The 13,827-nt window shown below is 47.2% G+C and overlaps 1 protein-coding gene and 1 long non-coding RNA gene across 3 annotated transcripts in view; one reads left to right on the top strand and one right to left on the bottom strand.

Moving 5' to 3' along the window:
• Positions 1-2,149: 2,149 nt before the first annotated feature.
• Positions 2,150-13,827, bottom strand: part of LOC121397907 (targeting protein for Xklp2-A-like) — a 28,199-nt gene continuing 16,521 nt past the window's right edge. The window contains exons 1-5 of one of the 2 annotated variants that reach the window (XM_041576091.1): positions 5,930-6,124; positions 4,672-4,793; positions 3,442-3,599; positions 3,016-3,357; positions 2,150-2,846 (exon numbers count right to left, since the gene is read on the bottom strand). In XM_041576091.1, coding sequence (XP_041432025.1) covers positions 2,682-2,846; positions 3,016-3,357; positions 3,442-3,599; positions 4,672-4,793; positions 5,930-6,006 — 864 coding nt within the window. In that variant the 5' untranslated portion in view covers positions 6,007-6,124 and the 3' untranslated portion in view covers positions 2,150-2,681. Of the gene's footprint in view, positions 2,847-3,015; positions 3,358-3,441; positions 3,600-4,671; positions 4,794-5,929; positions 6,125-13,827 lie in introns of those variants that run through there. The other variant, XM_041576089.1, reaches the window with a different exon arrangement.
• On the top strand, positions 6,130-8,649 carry LOC121397913. Its single transcript, XR_005964031.1, has 3 exons — positions 6,130-6,703; positions 8,011-8,066; positions 8,225-8,649. It is a non-coding gene; the product is annotated as an uncharacterized LOC121397913 (long non-coding RNA).

Below are 13,827 nucleotides of genomic sequence, written 5' to 3'. Positions count from 1 at the left end.
GACTAATCAGTCGCTTGAGGCTACACAGTTGCTAGAGGGGGGCACAGCCCCTCTCCCCCCTCCCCGTGTGCACTTGGTACCCCCAGCTAGCAAGAAATATACTGCAAGAAAATAAATTGGCTCAGAGACTTCTGGGATATACTTAGATTAGAACCCAATTTGTGCAAAGGTGCAGAATAAGATTGAGCTTTATAAATCGTTAGCAGTTGTAGTAACTGTGTAGTCTGTGCTGTTTTTGTAAGGCCGACTAATTCACAGGCACTTTAGGGGTTATCAGTATGGGGGTTCCCATTTGGATAGTCGGGCCTCTCTCTCACCCTCCCGGCACAGTTTCCTTCCTGGGAGAGACAGACTGATACATCCCTGATTCCCTCGTATCACTTGTCTGGTCCCAATTCTACTAAATGGACACACAATTCTGATGGGGGGTGCACTTTTTTCCTATACGCTGCAATATTGATTCTCATAACATATACTGATATGAATGTTTTTAGTGGATAACGATCAGACCAGTGGCTGTGTTGGCCTTTGTGCTCTCTACAGTACCAATAAAGATTTACACTTTCCTCTTTATGCTGTGGGGCATTTCCTGAGGGCAAATAAATAATTTATATCCATACCTGCTGTATTAGACAAACAACTTCCCTATGGAGCCTATTAATATGCAGAGGCGGAGTTGCACTGGGAAATCCGAGTATCACTCATAGGGATAATGTAACACCCTACTGTAAATTATAAGGATATTCGAGGGGTTCTGTGACAATATAAAGGCACAAGGCTGCAGTTCAGTTGCTTAATGTGATATTTGTACCCTGAACCCATCATTCAGCCCATAGGATAAATACTACGGATAGGGTTGCCACCTTTTCTGGAAAAAAATACCGCCCTTCCTATTTTTTCTCTTTTTTCATATAATTAACATTGGCATCAAGCATCATTTTTACCGGCCAGGTGGCAACCCTAACTACGGAGCATTTCATGGCAAACACAATGGAGCCATTTTGATGATTTGGCTATTTTTTTTCTTGTAAACAGGTCTTGTTCCACTCTCCTTATCCACCCCTCACCAATATAGTGCAACCGATTGCCTGTCACTGTTGTTTAACTGGAATGTGTGTGGGACCCCTGATTGGAGTCCATCGTCTGGGAATGTACAGTTGCCCCTCACCCCGAGATTTATTTACAGATTAGTTCCCCGTGGGATTAGAGACTGCACACAAGTGAAGCACAACGGAGGCTAGGATAATATTGGCGTTTTACTGGGAGCTCTTATACTTTGATTTGAAACCACTTGAGATATTTCAGCTGTCCATAGAGAAGATATGCATTCCCTACTTGAATAATCCTCAGTAACCTCAGCACCTCAAGGAGTTGCGGGGGACTCGTCATTATAATATATAGTGTATTCATACAGGAGCAGACTCCATTTGTCTGCAAGGGCTCTGCATAACTAGTAGCAGCTCCCATCAGGATCTGTGTAACCAGTCTCTTATTAACAGGGAAATACTGAAATTGTACATACATCTCCAAGGGTGACGGACGACTGTTCTGTCCCAGACGATTGCCCCAATCAGGGGTCCCACACACCTTCCAGCTGCTTTGGACTTAGGATGCGGCCTCTGCAGCTTTTTGCCCATGCCCTGTTCTATCCATTGCCTCTATTTTGCTGGACACTGTGCTGGTTATTTAGTCATTCCATAAACTACTGTTGCTCTGACCTCAGCAGCGACAGGTGATTGTGCCATATAATAACAATTTACATGGAAACGTAGCAGAATTGCCAAAACAGCCTCAGTGTAATGACATGAAATCCTCAATACACAATTGTACAAATAAACAGTTCAGGGTCAGTATTACATAGCAACCAAGGATTGGGAGTGGTTGGAAAAAAACCTTTGCCCGAGTGACACCTGACTGCTAGCCAATTTGGAGAAAAATCTGCATCCAAATTCTCTTCAATGTGCCGTTTTGGAGTCAAGTCTAGAAATCCAAACTCTTTGGCTCTTACTGCCGATCACTATAAGATGACAGTGGAGAAGATGGTTGACCTCTTGCTGCAGCGGAACATACAAGCCCCCTTGGACGTTGCATGACTAACATGGCAACATGTGCAATAGCCTGATGGAAGGTACCAGACAGAATCAAGAAAATAGTTCACTTAAATTTTATTACAAGGTATATTTATCTTATTTACCATTTTTACAAGGCATAATAGGCCATTAATTAGGGATGCAGCGAATCCAGGATTCGGTTCGGGATTTGACCGGGATTTTCAGACGGACTCGGCCGAATCCTTGTGCTTGGCCGGACCCAAATCCTAATTTGCATATATAAATTAAGGACGGGTAGGGAAATCGTCACAGAAGATGATCTGTTTTCCTCTTTTTCCTTCCCTGATTCTAATTTGCATATGCAAATTAGGATTTGGTTCGGTATTTGGTCAAATCTTTCACCAGGCATTGGGCAGAATCCCAAATAGTGGATTTGGTGCATCCCTACCATTAATATTTAGTATTTACATAACACCCCCCAGGGCAAAAACATGCCTCTGTATTCATGCTACTATTTACCGGACATATGTTTGTTCATTAGGATGTGTATAGTCCAGGGCTTGAAAAGGGCATCAACTACCAGAAAATTTCGATTTGGCGGTAACACAGGAACATCAGCTGCATCAGCACTTAAACCTGCCTGAGAAGCTTGGGGATGTTGGGATGGTTAAGTAGGACTTGACTCCACATTGTATGTCTCCAGCTCAAATCGCTCTGGCGTGGCAACCTCACCTTCTTCTTAAAGGGGCTGATGTGATAGAATGGTGGCAGAGGCTGAGCCTTGAATTTATAGACCTCAAGGAAAAGATCCAGAGTTGAGCTTTGCAAGTATGATACCCACACTGCACTGCAATATAGATGCCTGTATCTACCCTGTGCCCATCACCCACACCACTCAGCTGTGCATATGTTCCTATTTCTGCCCTGTGGTGAGAATATCCCACCCTTATTTTGCCATACTCACTTCCATTTTGCGAAGTTCATCCAATCGCTTCTCTTTCTGCAGCTGCCGCTCCTTGTCCCGCTCAAAGAAGGAAAAGGGACAAACATCCACTTGTCTCTTTTCTAAAAGTTTGGGTTTAAGTAGGACCCTGTAGTGTGGCGTACGAGTGGCTTTGATAACAGGCACCTCCTCTTCCTCAAGCTCCCTCTGGTGGCCATGCAGGCAATAACGTGCGGGAGTTCTTTTGGAGAAAGTTATAACCTTTTCAGCACTGGATTCCAAAGCCTCCTCACGCTTTCGTTTTTTTCCCTGTGACAGGTTGAAGGGTTTTGGGATTGTGTATCCTCGTTTAGGAATCTGAACCTGTGGGTACAGCCCAAGTAAATTACATTTGTGCTCCCACACAACAAATCCAATGATAACCCCCCCCCCCACTGCTAAACTCACCGATGGCAGTTGGTGTCTCCTTAGTGATGCAACAAAGTTCACCATGTTACAGTCATTTCTCTCAGGTTGATTGGAACCATGCTCAAGTTGATCATTGGTTTTACAGAGAAAATCCACTGGTTTTGTGACTGGAGGGTCACCATTATTCAAAGACTGACCTGAGACACAGAAGGGGGGGGTAGCCATGCAATAGACACAGAGCCAATTAGTTATACCCTCATATTGTACCGACTAAACCACTGTGGTACAGAGGCCCTGAGTTTTACTGGTCTACATGGTGAAGGGCCGATAATGGAAGCCAGTGTTGACCACTCCCTGTGTTTAATCCATATCCACTTTAAATCACACCCATGTTACCACAAGAATTTTTAAGATCATTTGCAAGTTCATGGTGGTAGCACATCAAAAAACAAAAAAAACAAACGATTGGTGCTCACTGCAGTGATATCATTCATCACGACTATGTGAAACATTAAAGTCATTTTAAGACATACCCTTAAATCCATATGCCTCCTCCCCTGTGGATAACACAGTACATGATTACATACCTTAGGGGCCCTTAATAACTTCCAAATGCTAACAAACCCCCAGAACAAATGCTACCAGGCTCATGTCCCACAAGTAGCATAGGGCAGGCAGAGTATGGCACACACAGGGAGCATGGGGCAGGCAGAGTATGGCACACACAGGGAGCATGGGGCAGGCAGAGTATGGCACACACAGGGAGCATGGGGCAGGCAGAGTAGGGCACCACACAGGCAGAGTAGGGCAGCAGAGTAGGGAAAAGGGCAGGTGGAGTATGGCACACACAGGGAACATAGGGCAGGTAGAGTATGGCACACACAAGGATCATAGAGCAGGAAGAGTATGGCAGACACAGGGAGCATGGGAAAGGCAGAATACTGCAGGAGACAGAAACCTATCAGGACCACTTTAAAATGAACAGTTCATACTGTGTTTCACAGTACTGGTGGCCCTCCAGCAGTTTGAATGAGATGTGAACAGTACAGGGCTTTGCAGGTGTGAACAGTACCGGACTATGAACAATAGAGGTGTTACAGATGTGAACAATACAGGGGGATTACACCAGTTAGACAGCATTGGTCAAATGAGAAGAAATATGGCTCCTCCCTACCATATGTATAAATACAAAAGGAATGTTCTGAGTACAGTATGAGGGTATATCTTATTTTGTACACAGTCGGGTCGCTCCCACCAACAGGTACACACCTGCTCTAGTTATGGCAGCTTTCATGGAATGCTCATTTTTCTTGAGATTCTTTTGAAGTTCTTGTATCTTCTCAAGCTCTTGCTGTTCTGCAATTTTAGGCTTCACCAGCACATTCCTACTCCTGAAAAGAAACTTGTATGACATATGTAAATAGGCAATGACACATATCTACTGGGAACCAATCCATTAGGCTCCAGCACTGTACAACTTGGTGGTCAGGAGCAGTGCTGAACTAATGTTCCCGTCAACTTGGATGGACACAGCTGTAATATATTCTCCACAAAGGTATAATAGGATCAGAGAAGATATATGGATGTATTTAGGGTAATATAGATAGACAAGGCTGTGACTCACATGAGCCTGTCAAAAGGTTGATTCTTTATTTGCATCCAAGTTAACAGCCCAGCAGCCTTTTCCCATAAAAGGGCAATATGGATCTTGATATCAGTGGTTTGTAGCTTTGCTGAGCATTAAACCCCCACCGCACCATACATGCATGCAGTGGCGTAACTTCGGATGCCAGGGCCCCCCTGCAAAAAAAATTCAGGGCCCCCCTCTGCACATATATAATAGTGGGAGAATTTCATGTATAATACCCCCAGAACTCATAGGACGCTACAGTGGCAATTCCATGTATAAATGGCACAATTGCAAATTTGCACATTAAGGCAAGGAAATGGGTTAAAGGACCACAATACATGTGATTTGTATCCTTACCGCCCTACATTCTTTCTATGCTGATAGTCTGGTAGAAGGGGGAGGAGGGGGGAATCTGCAGGGAACGAACATCTGTCCTGCCTGTCTGGCTTGCTTCCCTCCACATGTTATTGAACTACAACTCCCAGCACCAACACCTGGAGAGCTACAACCTTGGCCCAGGGCTAGTGGGGAGAGAGAAGAACCTGCTTCTGGAACTTTAATGTCAGGCCGATGGTAAAACAGAGTGAGTTTATTGCCTGGGCACTGTGTAAGTGAAGTGGGAAAAGGGGCATGAGTGTGGGCACAGCTGGCATCACACACACAGCAGCAAATGTACCAATCACACAGACACAGTAACAAACACACACAAACAGAGAAACACAAACTCAAACTGTAATTGACACACATAGTAGAGCTTGCCTGGCTGCATGGCATCCGATCCAACCTGCTCCCTAAATCAACCCAGCTCCCGGCCCCAGGTTTCAGTTCAAACAGTTCCAGCAGCACAAACAAGGCAGCTAGGAAGATCAGAATGACACCGCTGCCATGAGCACTCACCACTGGGATCCATCCTTTGAAAGCAGGCCAGCAGCAAAGAACGTAAGTGAAATTGTGCCATGTGACAGTCGTCTCATTCCGGTCCCGGCACTACACTAACTCCTCCAGGCACTGGGCGGAGGGCGGAGTTTAGAATTAGAAGAGCCCATGATCCAAGCACGCCTCACCTCTCAGACTGAAGCAGCTGCACTGTCACGGAACGCATTTTAGGACATCATGCGCATAATTACCTTTGACGCATGCGTTGTCCTCTGCCTTCTCCATAGCGCATCGTTGCCGGTTGTAGTCACGCCTGCTCCAAATGCGCCGTCACTCCTCCGCTCTGCAGCCTCCCTCCTCAGACGTCATTCATCACAGCTCCGCCCTCAGACTTCCTCCTTCGGCTGTCAGGTATCGGGTCTCCGCCATCAGGAGTCTTCCATCAGGCGTCTTCCATCAGGCATCAGGCGTCTTCCATCAGGCATCAGGCATCAGGCGTCTTCCATCAGGCATCAGTCGTCTTCCATCAGGCATCAGTCTTCTTCCATCAGGCATCAGGCATCAGGCATCAGGCATCAGGCGACCGTATTCTGTCCTGGGCTGCTTTATTCACTTTTTTTTTTTTTTACACATTTTTTTAACTTCCGGTTTTCTATTTGGCGCATTTTTTCCCCAGCCAATAGGAGTCTTAGGTTTTGACCAATCAAGTTAAAGCTGCCACTTGTAGGCGTCGCCATTTCTTCCCACAGACACAGGCACGGCTGGCTTCATTCATTTATCCCCGCATTTGTGCTGGTAATTAGATAATTAATTAACTGAAATGTGGCATATACTTTAATTAATTCGTGTTTATGTTGTTTTTTTTATATAATTTAGCTTGCTGCTTGCAAATAATTTACACTGCACAAGAGAGAGCATGTTTCTCTGTACTTTAATAACCTTCGATGGCTTTGTGTTTTAGTTTAATATTTTATAATATATAATATTTTTCTGGTTTTATTGCCTTCATTTTATTTATTTATTTATTTTATACGGTTTTAATTTTTTTAATAGAATTTTTTTTATTTTATATTTTATCTATTTTATTTTATTGCCATTATTGTCATTACAGGTATTTACCATAGCTTTGCAGCTTGCTCGTTTGTTTTATAAACAAGTTTTTACCCATGTTTGATTTACTTGTCCTTTAGCTTCTATTTTTTTGCTCTATTCTAACTTTATACTGACCACATCTAAAAAAACAATGCATTGTTGCTATGGGTATTTGTACCCTAGCAACCAGATGGTTGCAATAGCAAACGAGAGAACCAAAAAAAAAAAAAAAACATGATTGAAAAATCTAAACAAATGGCAAATTGTCCCAGAACATAACACCCTACATTATACAGGTATAGGATCCCTTATCCGGAAACCCGATATCCAGAAAGCAACTAATTACGGAATGGCTGTCTCCCATAGACTCCATTTTATCCAAATAATCCAATTTTTTAAAAATGATTTCTTTTTTCTCTGTAATAATAAAACAGTAGCTTGTACTTGATCCCAACTAAGATATAATTAATCCTTATTGGAAGCAAAACCAGCTTATTGGGTTTATTTAATGTTTAAATTAATTTCTAGTAGACATAAGGCACGAAGACCCAAATTACGGAAAGATTCATTATCCGGAAAACCCCAGGTCCCGAGCATTCTGGATAACAGGTCCCATACCTGTACTAAAATTTAAATCAAAGGTGAACAATCCATTTAACATATTGTAGTATCCAGGCCCTGACTGGCAATCTGTGGGTTCTTGCAAATGCCAGAGGGGCTGCTAGAAGATGCCATGGAAAGTCAGTATTTGGTGGCCTGGTGGGGGCTCTTTGTGCTTCTGTGTGGGCTGAATTGGTCTCTGCATACCGGAAATGCCAGGGCCTATTTTAACCCTTCAACTGCCAAGCACGTACAGCGTACGTGCTGGCGGTTCAGGGCTCAGACCTGCTAGTGTGGTTTTAATGTGTGCTGAATTGTTCGAACTTGGTTTTGAAATTAAAGTTATTACATTATGTTCATCAACTGTTTGTGCTGTGTGCTCATATTTCTGTCTCTTCTTTTCGAATTAGGTCTCTACGTCTAGGAGTGGAAGTTTGCTGCTATCAATAAAACCAGTGTTATAAGAGTACGGAAACCATTTAAAGGACCAGTAACATCAGAAATTTTTACAAAAAAAATCGTTACAATACAAAGAAAAAAAACATCAAGACCAATTAAAATTTAAAATAGCAAATCCTTTATTAAGATATAACTTACAAAAACTCCACTTCCTGTCTTCTACAGAAACGGCGAAAGGGCGACCATCCATCCTGTTGTGCTTGATTGCTCTTCCCTGACAGCGTCTCGATCTCCTCTAGCTCTTCAGAAGACCGCAGCGGTGTTCTTATGCCTGTCCCCACTGTAACATAGCAGACCGTCAGCATAAAAGGGTAACCCAGAACCCCCTGCCCCTGCATTATTTTAACCCTCCTGGCACCGAGAATATTCCTTCTGCCTGCTGCTGTGGGCTGCTGGGGAGACGCACAATCAATGTATGGATCAGTAAAGAGAGCAGCGTTTCTTCAGAGCCTGCCTTCGGAAGGTGAACCAGCTGGCCGGCATGTTTGTGAATGGCAGGCCCCTGCCCAATGCTGTCCGGCTCTCTCCGCACATCCCCAAGGTGAACTGCTGCCTTCACAATGGCTCCAATCACCTAGCAGCGCCAAGACTCCCGCCACTCGTTTCCCCATTCCTCCAGAGCGGAGGTTATACAATCCTCAGCCTTTTGCTCCGCTCTGGCTTCCTTATTGTGTGCAAGGCTCTCCTTTTGGTGCCGGAATCACTCCGGTTTTGTTACTGATGTAACCGCTCTGGAGGAATCCGGAAACGAGAGGCGGGAGCTGCAGAGTCTCGGCACAGGGAACTAGGCTGCTAGGTGATTGCCATCGCAAAGGCAGCAGTTTGCCTTGGGGATGTGCGGAGAGAGCCTGACAGCATTGGGCAGGGGCCTGCCATTCACAAACATGCTGGCCATCTGGTTCACCTTCCGAAGGCAGGCTCTAAAGAAACGCTGCTGCCTTTACTGATCCATACATTAATTGCGCGTCTCCCCAGCAGCCCACAGCAGCAGGCAGAAGGAATATTCTCGGTGCCAGGAGGGTTAAAATAATGCAGGGGCAGGGGGTTCTGGGTTACCTTTTATGCTGACGGTCTGCTATGTTACAGTGGGGACAGGCATAAGAACACCGCTGCGGTCTTCTGAAGAGCTGGAGGAGATCGAGACGCTGTCAGGGAAGAGCAATCAAGCACAACAGGATGGATGGTCGCCCTTTCGCCGTTTCTGTAGAAGACAGGAAGTGGAGTTTCTGTAAGTTATATCTTAATAAAGGATTTGCTATTTTAAATTTCAATTGGTCTTGATGTTTTTTTTTCGTTGTATTGTTACAAACTTTTTTGTAAAAATTTTTGATGTTACTGGTCCTTTAAGTACATCCTCGAGAGAAATCTCCAATATGCGCTTTTCTAAGTTACCTCCCACTCCTTTGTTATCGTGCTGTGTGTAGGCCATCAGGGGGGAAAAGGGGGGGTCAGTCGCCCCAGGCCCAACAGGTTTTAGGCTTCCCCTCTCTCTGTCACTCTGTCCCTCTCTCTTCCCCTCACTCTGTCTCTCTTTGTCAGTCTGTCCCTCTCTCTTTCCCTCTCTTCCTCTATCTCTGTCACTCTTTCCCTCTCTCTTCCCCTCTCTCTGTCACTCCGTCACTCTCTCTTCCCCTCACTCTGTCTCTCTTTGTCAGTCTGTCCCTCTCTCTGTCACTCTCAGTCCCTCTCTTCCTCTATCTCTGTCACTCTTTCTCTCTCTTCCCCTCTCTCTGTCACTCTGTCCCTCTCTCTTTCCCTCTCTTCCTCTATCTCTGTCACTCTTTCCCTCTCTCTTCCCCTCTCTCTGTCACTCTGTCCCTCTCTCTTCCCCTCACTCTGTCTCTCTCTGTCACTCTGTCCCTCTCTCTTCCCCTCACTCTGTCTCTCTTTGTCAGTCTGTCCCTCTCTCTTCCCCTCTCTCTGTCACTCTCAGTCCCTCTCTTCCTCTATCTCTGTCACTCTTTCTCTCTCTTCCCCTCTCTCTGTCACTCTGTCCCTCTCTCTTTCCCTCTCTTCCTCTATCTCTGTCACTCTTTCCCTCTCTCTTCCCCTCTCTCTGTCACTCTGTCCCTCTCTCTTCCCCTCACTCTGTCTCTCTTTGTCAGTCTGTCCCTCTCTCTTCCCCTCTCTCTGTCACTCTCAGTCCCTCTCTTCCTCTATCTCTGTCACTCTTTCTCTCTCTTCCCCTCTCTCTGTCACTCTGTCCCTCTCTCTTTCCCTCTCTTCCTCTATCTCTGTCACTCTTTCCCTCTCTCTTCCCCTCTCTCTGTCACTCTGTCCCTCTCTCTTCCCCTCACTCTGTCTCTCTTTGTCAGTCTGTCCCTCTCTCTTCCCCTCTCTCTGTCACTCTCAGTCCCTCTCTTCCTCTATCTCTGTCACTCTTTCTCTCTCTTCCCCTCTCTCTGTCACTCTGTCCCTCTCTCTTTCCCTCTCTTCCTCTATCTCTGTCACTCTTTCCCTCTCTCTTCCCCTCTCTCTGTCACTCTGTCCCTCTCTCTTCCCCTCACTCTGTCTCTCTTTGTCAGTCTTTCCCTCTCTCTTCCCCTCTCTCTGTCACTCTCAGTCCCTCTCTTCCTCTATCTCTGTCACTCTTTCTCTCTCTTCCCCTCTCTCTGTCACTCTGTCCCTCTCTCTTTCCCTCTCTTCCCCTCTCTCTGTCACTCTGTCCCTCTCTCTTCCCCTCACTCTGTCTCTCTCTGTCACTCTGTCCCTCTCTCTTCCCCTCTCTCTGTCACTCTGTCTCTCTCTATCACTCTGTCTCTCTCTATCACTCTCTCTCTCTGTCACTCTCTCTTCCCTCTCTTTGTCACTCTCTCTCTCTGTCACTCTCAGTCCCTCTCTCTGTCTCTCTCTTTCACTCTGTCCCTCTCTCTTCCCTCTCTCTGTCTCTCTCTCTGTCTCTCTCTCTCTGTCTCTCTCACTCTGTCTCTGTCTCTCTCTCTCTGTCACTCTCTTCCCCTCTCTTGTCACTCTGTTCCCTTCCTTCTGTCCCTCTCTCTGTCACCCTGTCCCTCTCTCTGTCACTCTGTCTCTCTCTTCCGTCACTCTGTCTCTGTCACTCTGTCTCTCTCTGACCCTCTCTCTGTCACTCTGTCACTCTGTCCCTCTCTCTGTCACTGTCCCTCTCTCTGTCCCTCTCTCTCTCTCTCTGTCTCTCTCAGTCCCTCTGTCTCTCTCTCAGTCCCTCTGTCTCTCTCTCTTTGTCCCTCTCTCTGTCCCTCTCTCTGTCACTCTCTTCCCCTCTCTCTCTGTCCCTCTCTTTTCCCCTCTCTCGGTCACTCTGTCTGTCCCTCTCTCGGCCCCTCTCTCTGTCACTCTCTCTTCCCGACTCTCTCGGTCACTCTGTCCCTCTCTCTGTCACTCTCTCTTCCCGTCCCTCTCTGTCACTCTGTCTCTCTCTCTGTCACTCTCTTCCCCTCTCTGTCACTCTGTCTCTCTCTCTCTTCCCCTCTCTCTGTCACTCTGTCTCTCTCTCTGTCACTCTGTCCCTCTCTTTTCCCTCTCTCTGTCACTCTGTCTCTCTCTCTTCCCCTCTCTCTGTCACTCTGTCTCTCTCTCTGTCACTCTCTTCCCCTCTCTGTCACTCTGTCTCTCTCTCTCTTCCCCTCTCTCTGTCACTCTGTCTCTCTCTCTGTCACTCTGTCCCTCTCTTTTCCCTCTCTCTGTCACTCTGTCTCTATCACTCTGTCTCTCTCTCTGTCACGCTATCCCTCTCTCTGTCACTCTCTCTTCCCGTCTCTCTTTGTCAGTCTGTCCCTCTCTCTTTCCCTCTCTTCCTCTATCTCTGTCACTCTTTCCCTCTCTCTTCCCCTCTCTCTGTCACTCCGTCACTCTCTCTTCCCCTCACTCTGTCTCTCTTTGTCAGTCTGTCCCTCTCTCTTCCCCTCTCTCTGTCACTCTCAGTCCCTCTCTTCCTCTATCTCTGTCACTCTTTCTCTCTCTTCCCCTCTCTCTGTCACTCTGTCCCTCTCTCTTTCCCTCTCTTCCTCTATCTCTGTCACTCTTTCCCTCTCTCTTCCCCTCTCTCTGTCACTCTGTCCCTCTCTCTTCCCCTCACTCTGTCTCTCTTTGTCAGTCTGTCCCTCTCTCTTCCCCTCTCTCTGTCACTCTCAGTCCCTCTCTTCCTCTATCTCTGTCACTCTTTCTCTCTCTTCCCCTCTCTCTGTCACTCTGTCCCTCTCTCTTTCCCTCTCTTCCTCTATCTCTGTCACTCTGTCCCTCTCTCTTCCCCTCACTCTGTCTCTCTTTGTCAGTCTGTCCCTCTCTCTTCCCCTCTCTCTGTCACTCTCAGTCCCTCTCTTCCTCTATCTCTGTCACTCTTTCTCTCTCTTCCCCTCTCTCTTTCCCTCTCTTCCTCTATCTCTGTCACTCTTTCCCTCTCTCTTCCCCTCTCTCTGTCTCTCTCCTCCTTCTCTCTGTCACTCTGTCTCTCTCTTCCCTCTCTCTGTCACTCTGTCACTCTATCCCTCTCTCTGTCACTCTCTGTCACTCTGTCTCTCTCTCTTCCCCTCTCTCTGTCACTCTGTCCCTCACTCTCTCTTCCCCTTTCTCTGTCACTCTGTCCCTCTCTCTGTCACTCTGTCCCTCTCTCTGTCACTCTGTCCCTCTCTCTTCCCTCTCTCTGTCTCTCTGTCACTCTATCCCTCTCTTTGTCAGTCTGTCTCTCTCTCTTCCCCTCTCTCTGTCACTCTGTCCCTCACTCTCTCTTCCCCTTTCTCTGTCACTCTGTCCCTCTCTTCCCTCTCTCTGTCACTCTGTCCCTCTCTCTGTCACCCTGTCCCTCTCTCTGTCACTCTGTCCCTCTCTTTTCCCTCTCTCTGTCACTCTGTCCCTCTCTCTGTCACTCTGTCCCTCTCTCTGTCTCTCTCTCTCTGTCCCTCTGTCCCTCTTTCTGTCACTGTCCCTCTCTGTCACTCTGTCCCTCTCTCTTCCCCTCTCTCTGTCTCTCTCTTCCTTCTCTCTGTCACTCTGTCTCTCTCTTCCCTCTCTCTGTCACTCTTTCACTCTATCCCTCTCTCTGTCACTCTGTCCCTCTCTCTTCCCCTCACTCTGTCCCTCTCTCTTCCCCTCACTCTGTCCCTCTCTCTTCCCCTCACTCTGTCCCTCTCTCTTCCCCTCACTCTGTCCCTCTGTCTGTCCCTCTCTCTCGGTCCCTCTCTTCCCCTCTCTCGGTCCCTCTCTTCCCCTCTCTCGGTCCCTCTCTTCCCCTCTCTCGGTCCCTCTCTTCCCCTCTCTCTGTCACTCGGTCCCTCTCTGTCACTCTGTCCCTCTCTCGGTCACTCTGTCTGTCCCTCTCTCTGTCATTCTCTCTTCCCGTCTCTCTCGGTCACTCTGTCCCAATCTGTCACTCTCTCTTCCCCTCTCTCTGTCTTCCCCACTCTGTCTCTCTCTCTTCCCCTCTGTCTGTCCGTCTCTCGGTCCCTCTGTCACTCTCTTCCCCTCTCTCTGTCACTCTCTCTTCCCCTCTCTGTCACTCTGTCCCTCACTCTGTCTCTCTCGGTCCCTCTGTCCCTCTCTCGGTCCCTCTGTCCTCTCTCGGTCCCTCTGTCCCTCTCTCGGTCCCTCTTCCCCTCTCTCTGTCACTCTGTTCCCCTCACTCTGTCTTTCTCTCTTACCCTCTCTGTCACTCTGTCTCTGTCACTCTGTCCCTCTCTCTGTCTCTCTCTGTCACTCTGTCTGTCTCTCTGTCCCACTCTGTCACTCTGTCCCCCTCTCTCTGTCCCTCTCTCGGTCACTCTGTCCCTGAATCTGAATGGTCTGATCTGAAT

Source organism: Xenopus laevis, chromosome 9_10L (assembly GCF_017654675.1).
Source record: "Xenopus laevis strain J_2021 chromosome 9_10L, Xenopus_laevis_v10.1, whole genome shotgun sequence".
NCBI classification, from domain to species: domain Eukaryota; kingdom Metazoa; phylum Chordata; class Amphibia; order Anura; family Pipidae; genus Xenopus; species Xenopus laevis.
This window is presented reverse-complemented; position numbering and strand designations above follow the sequence as displayed.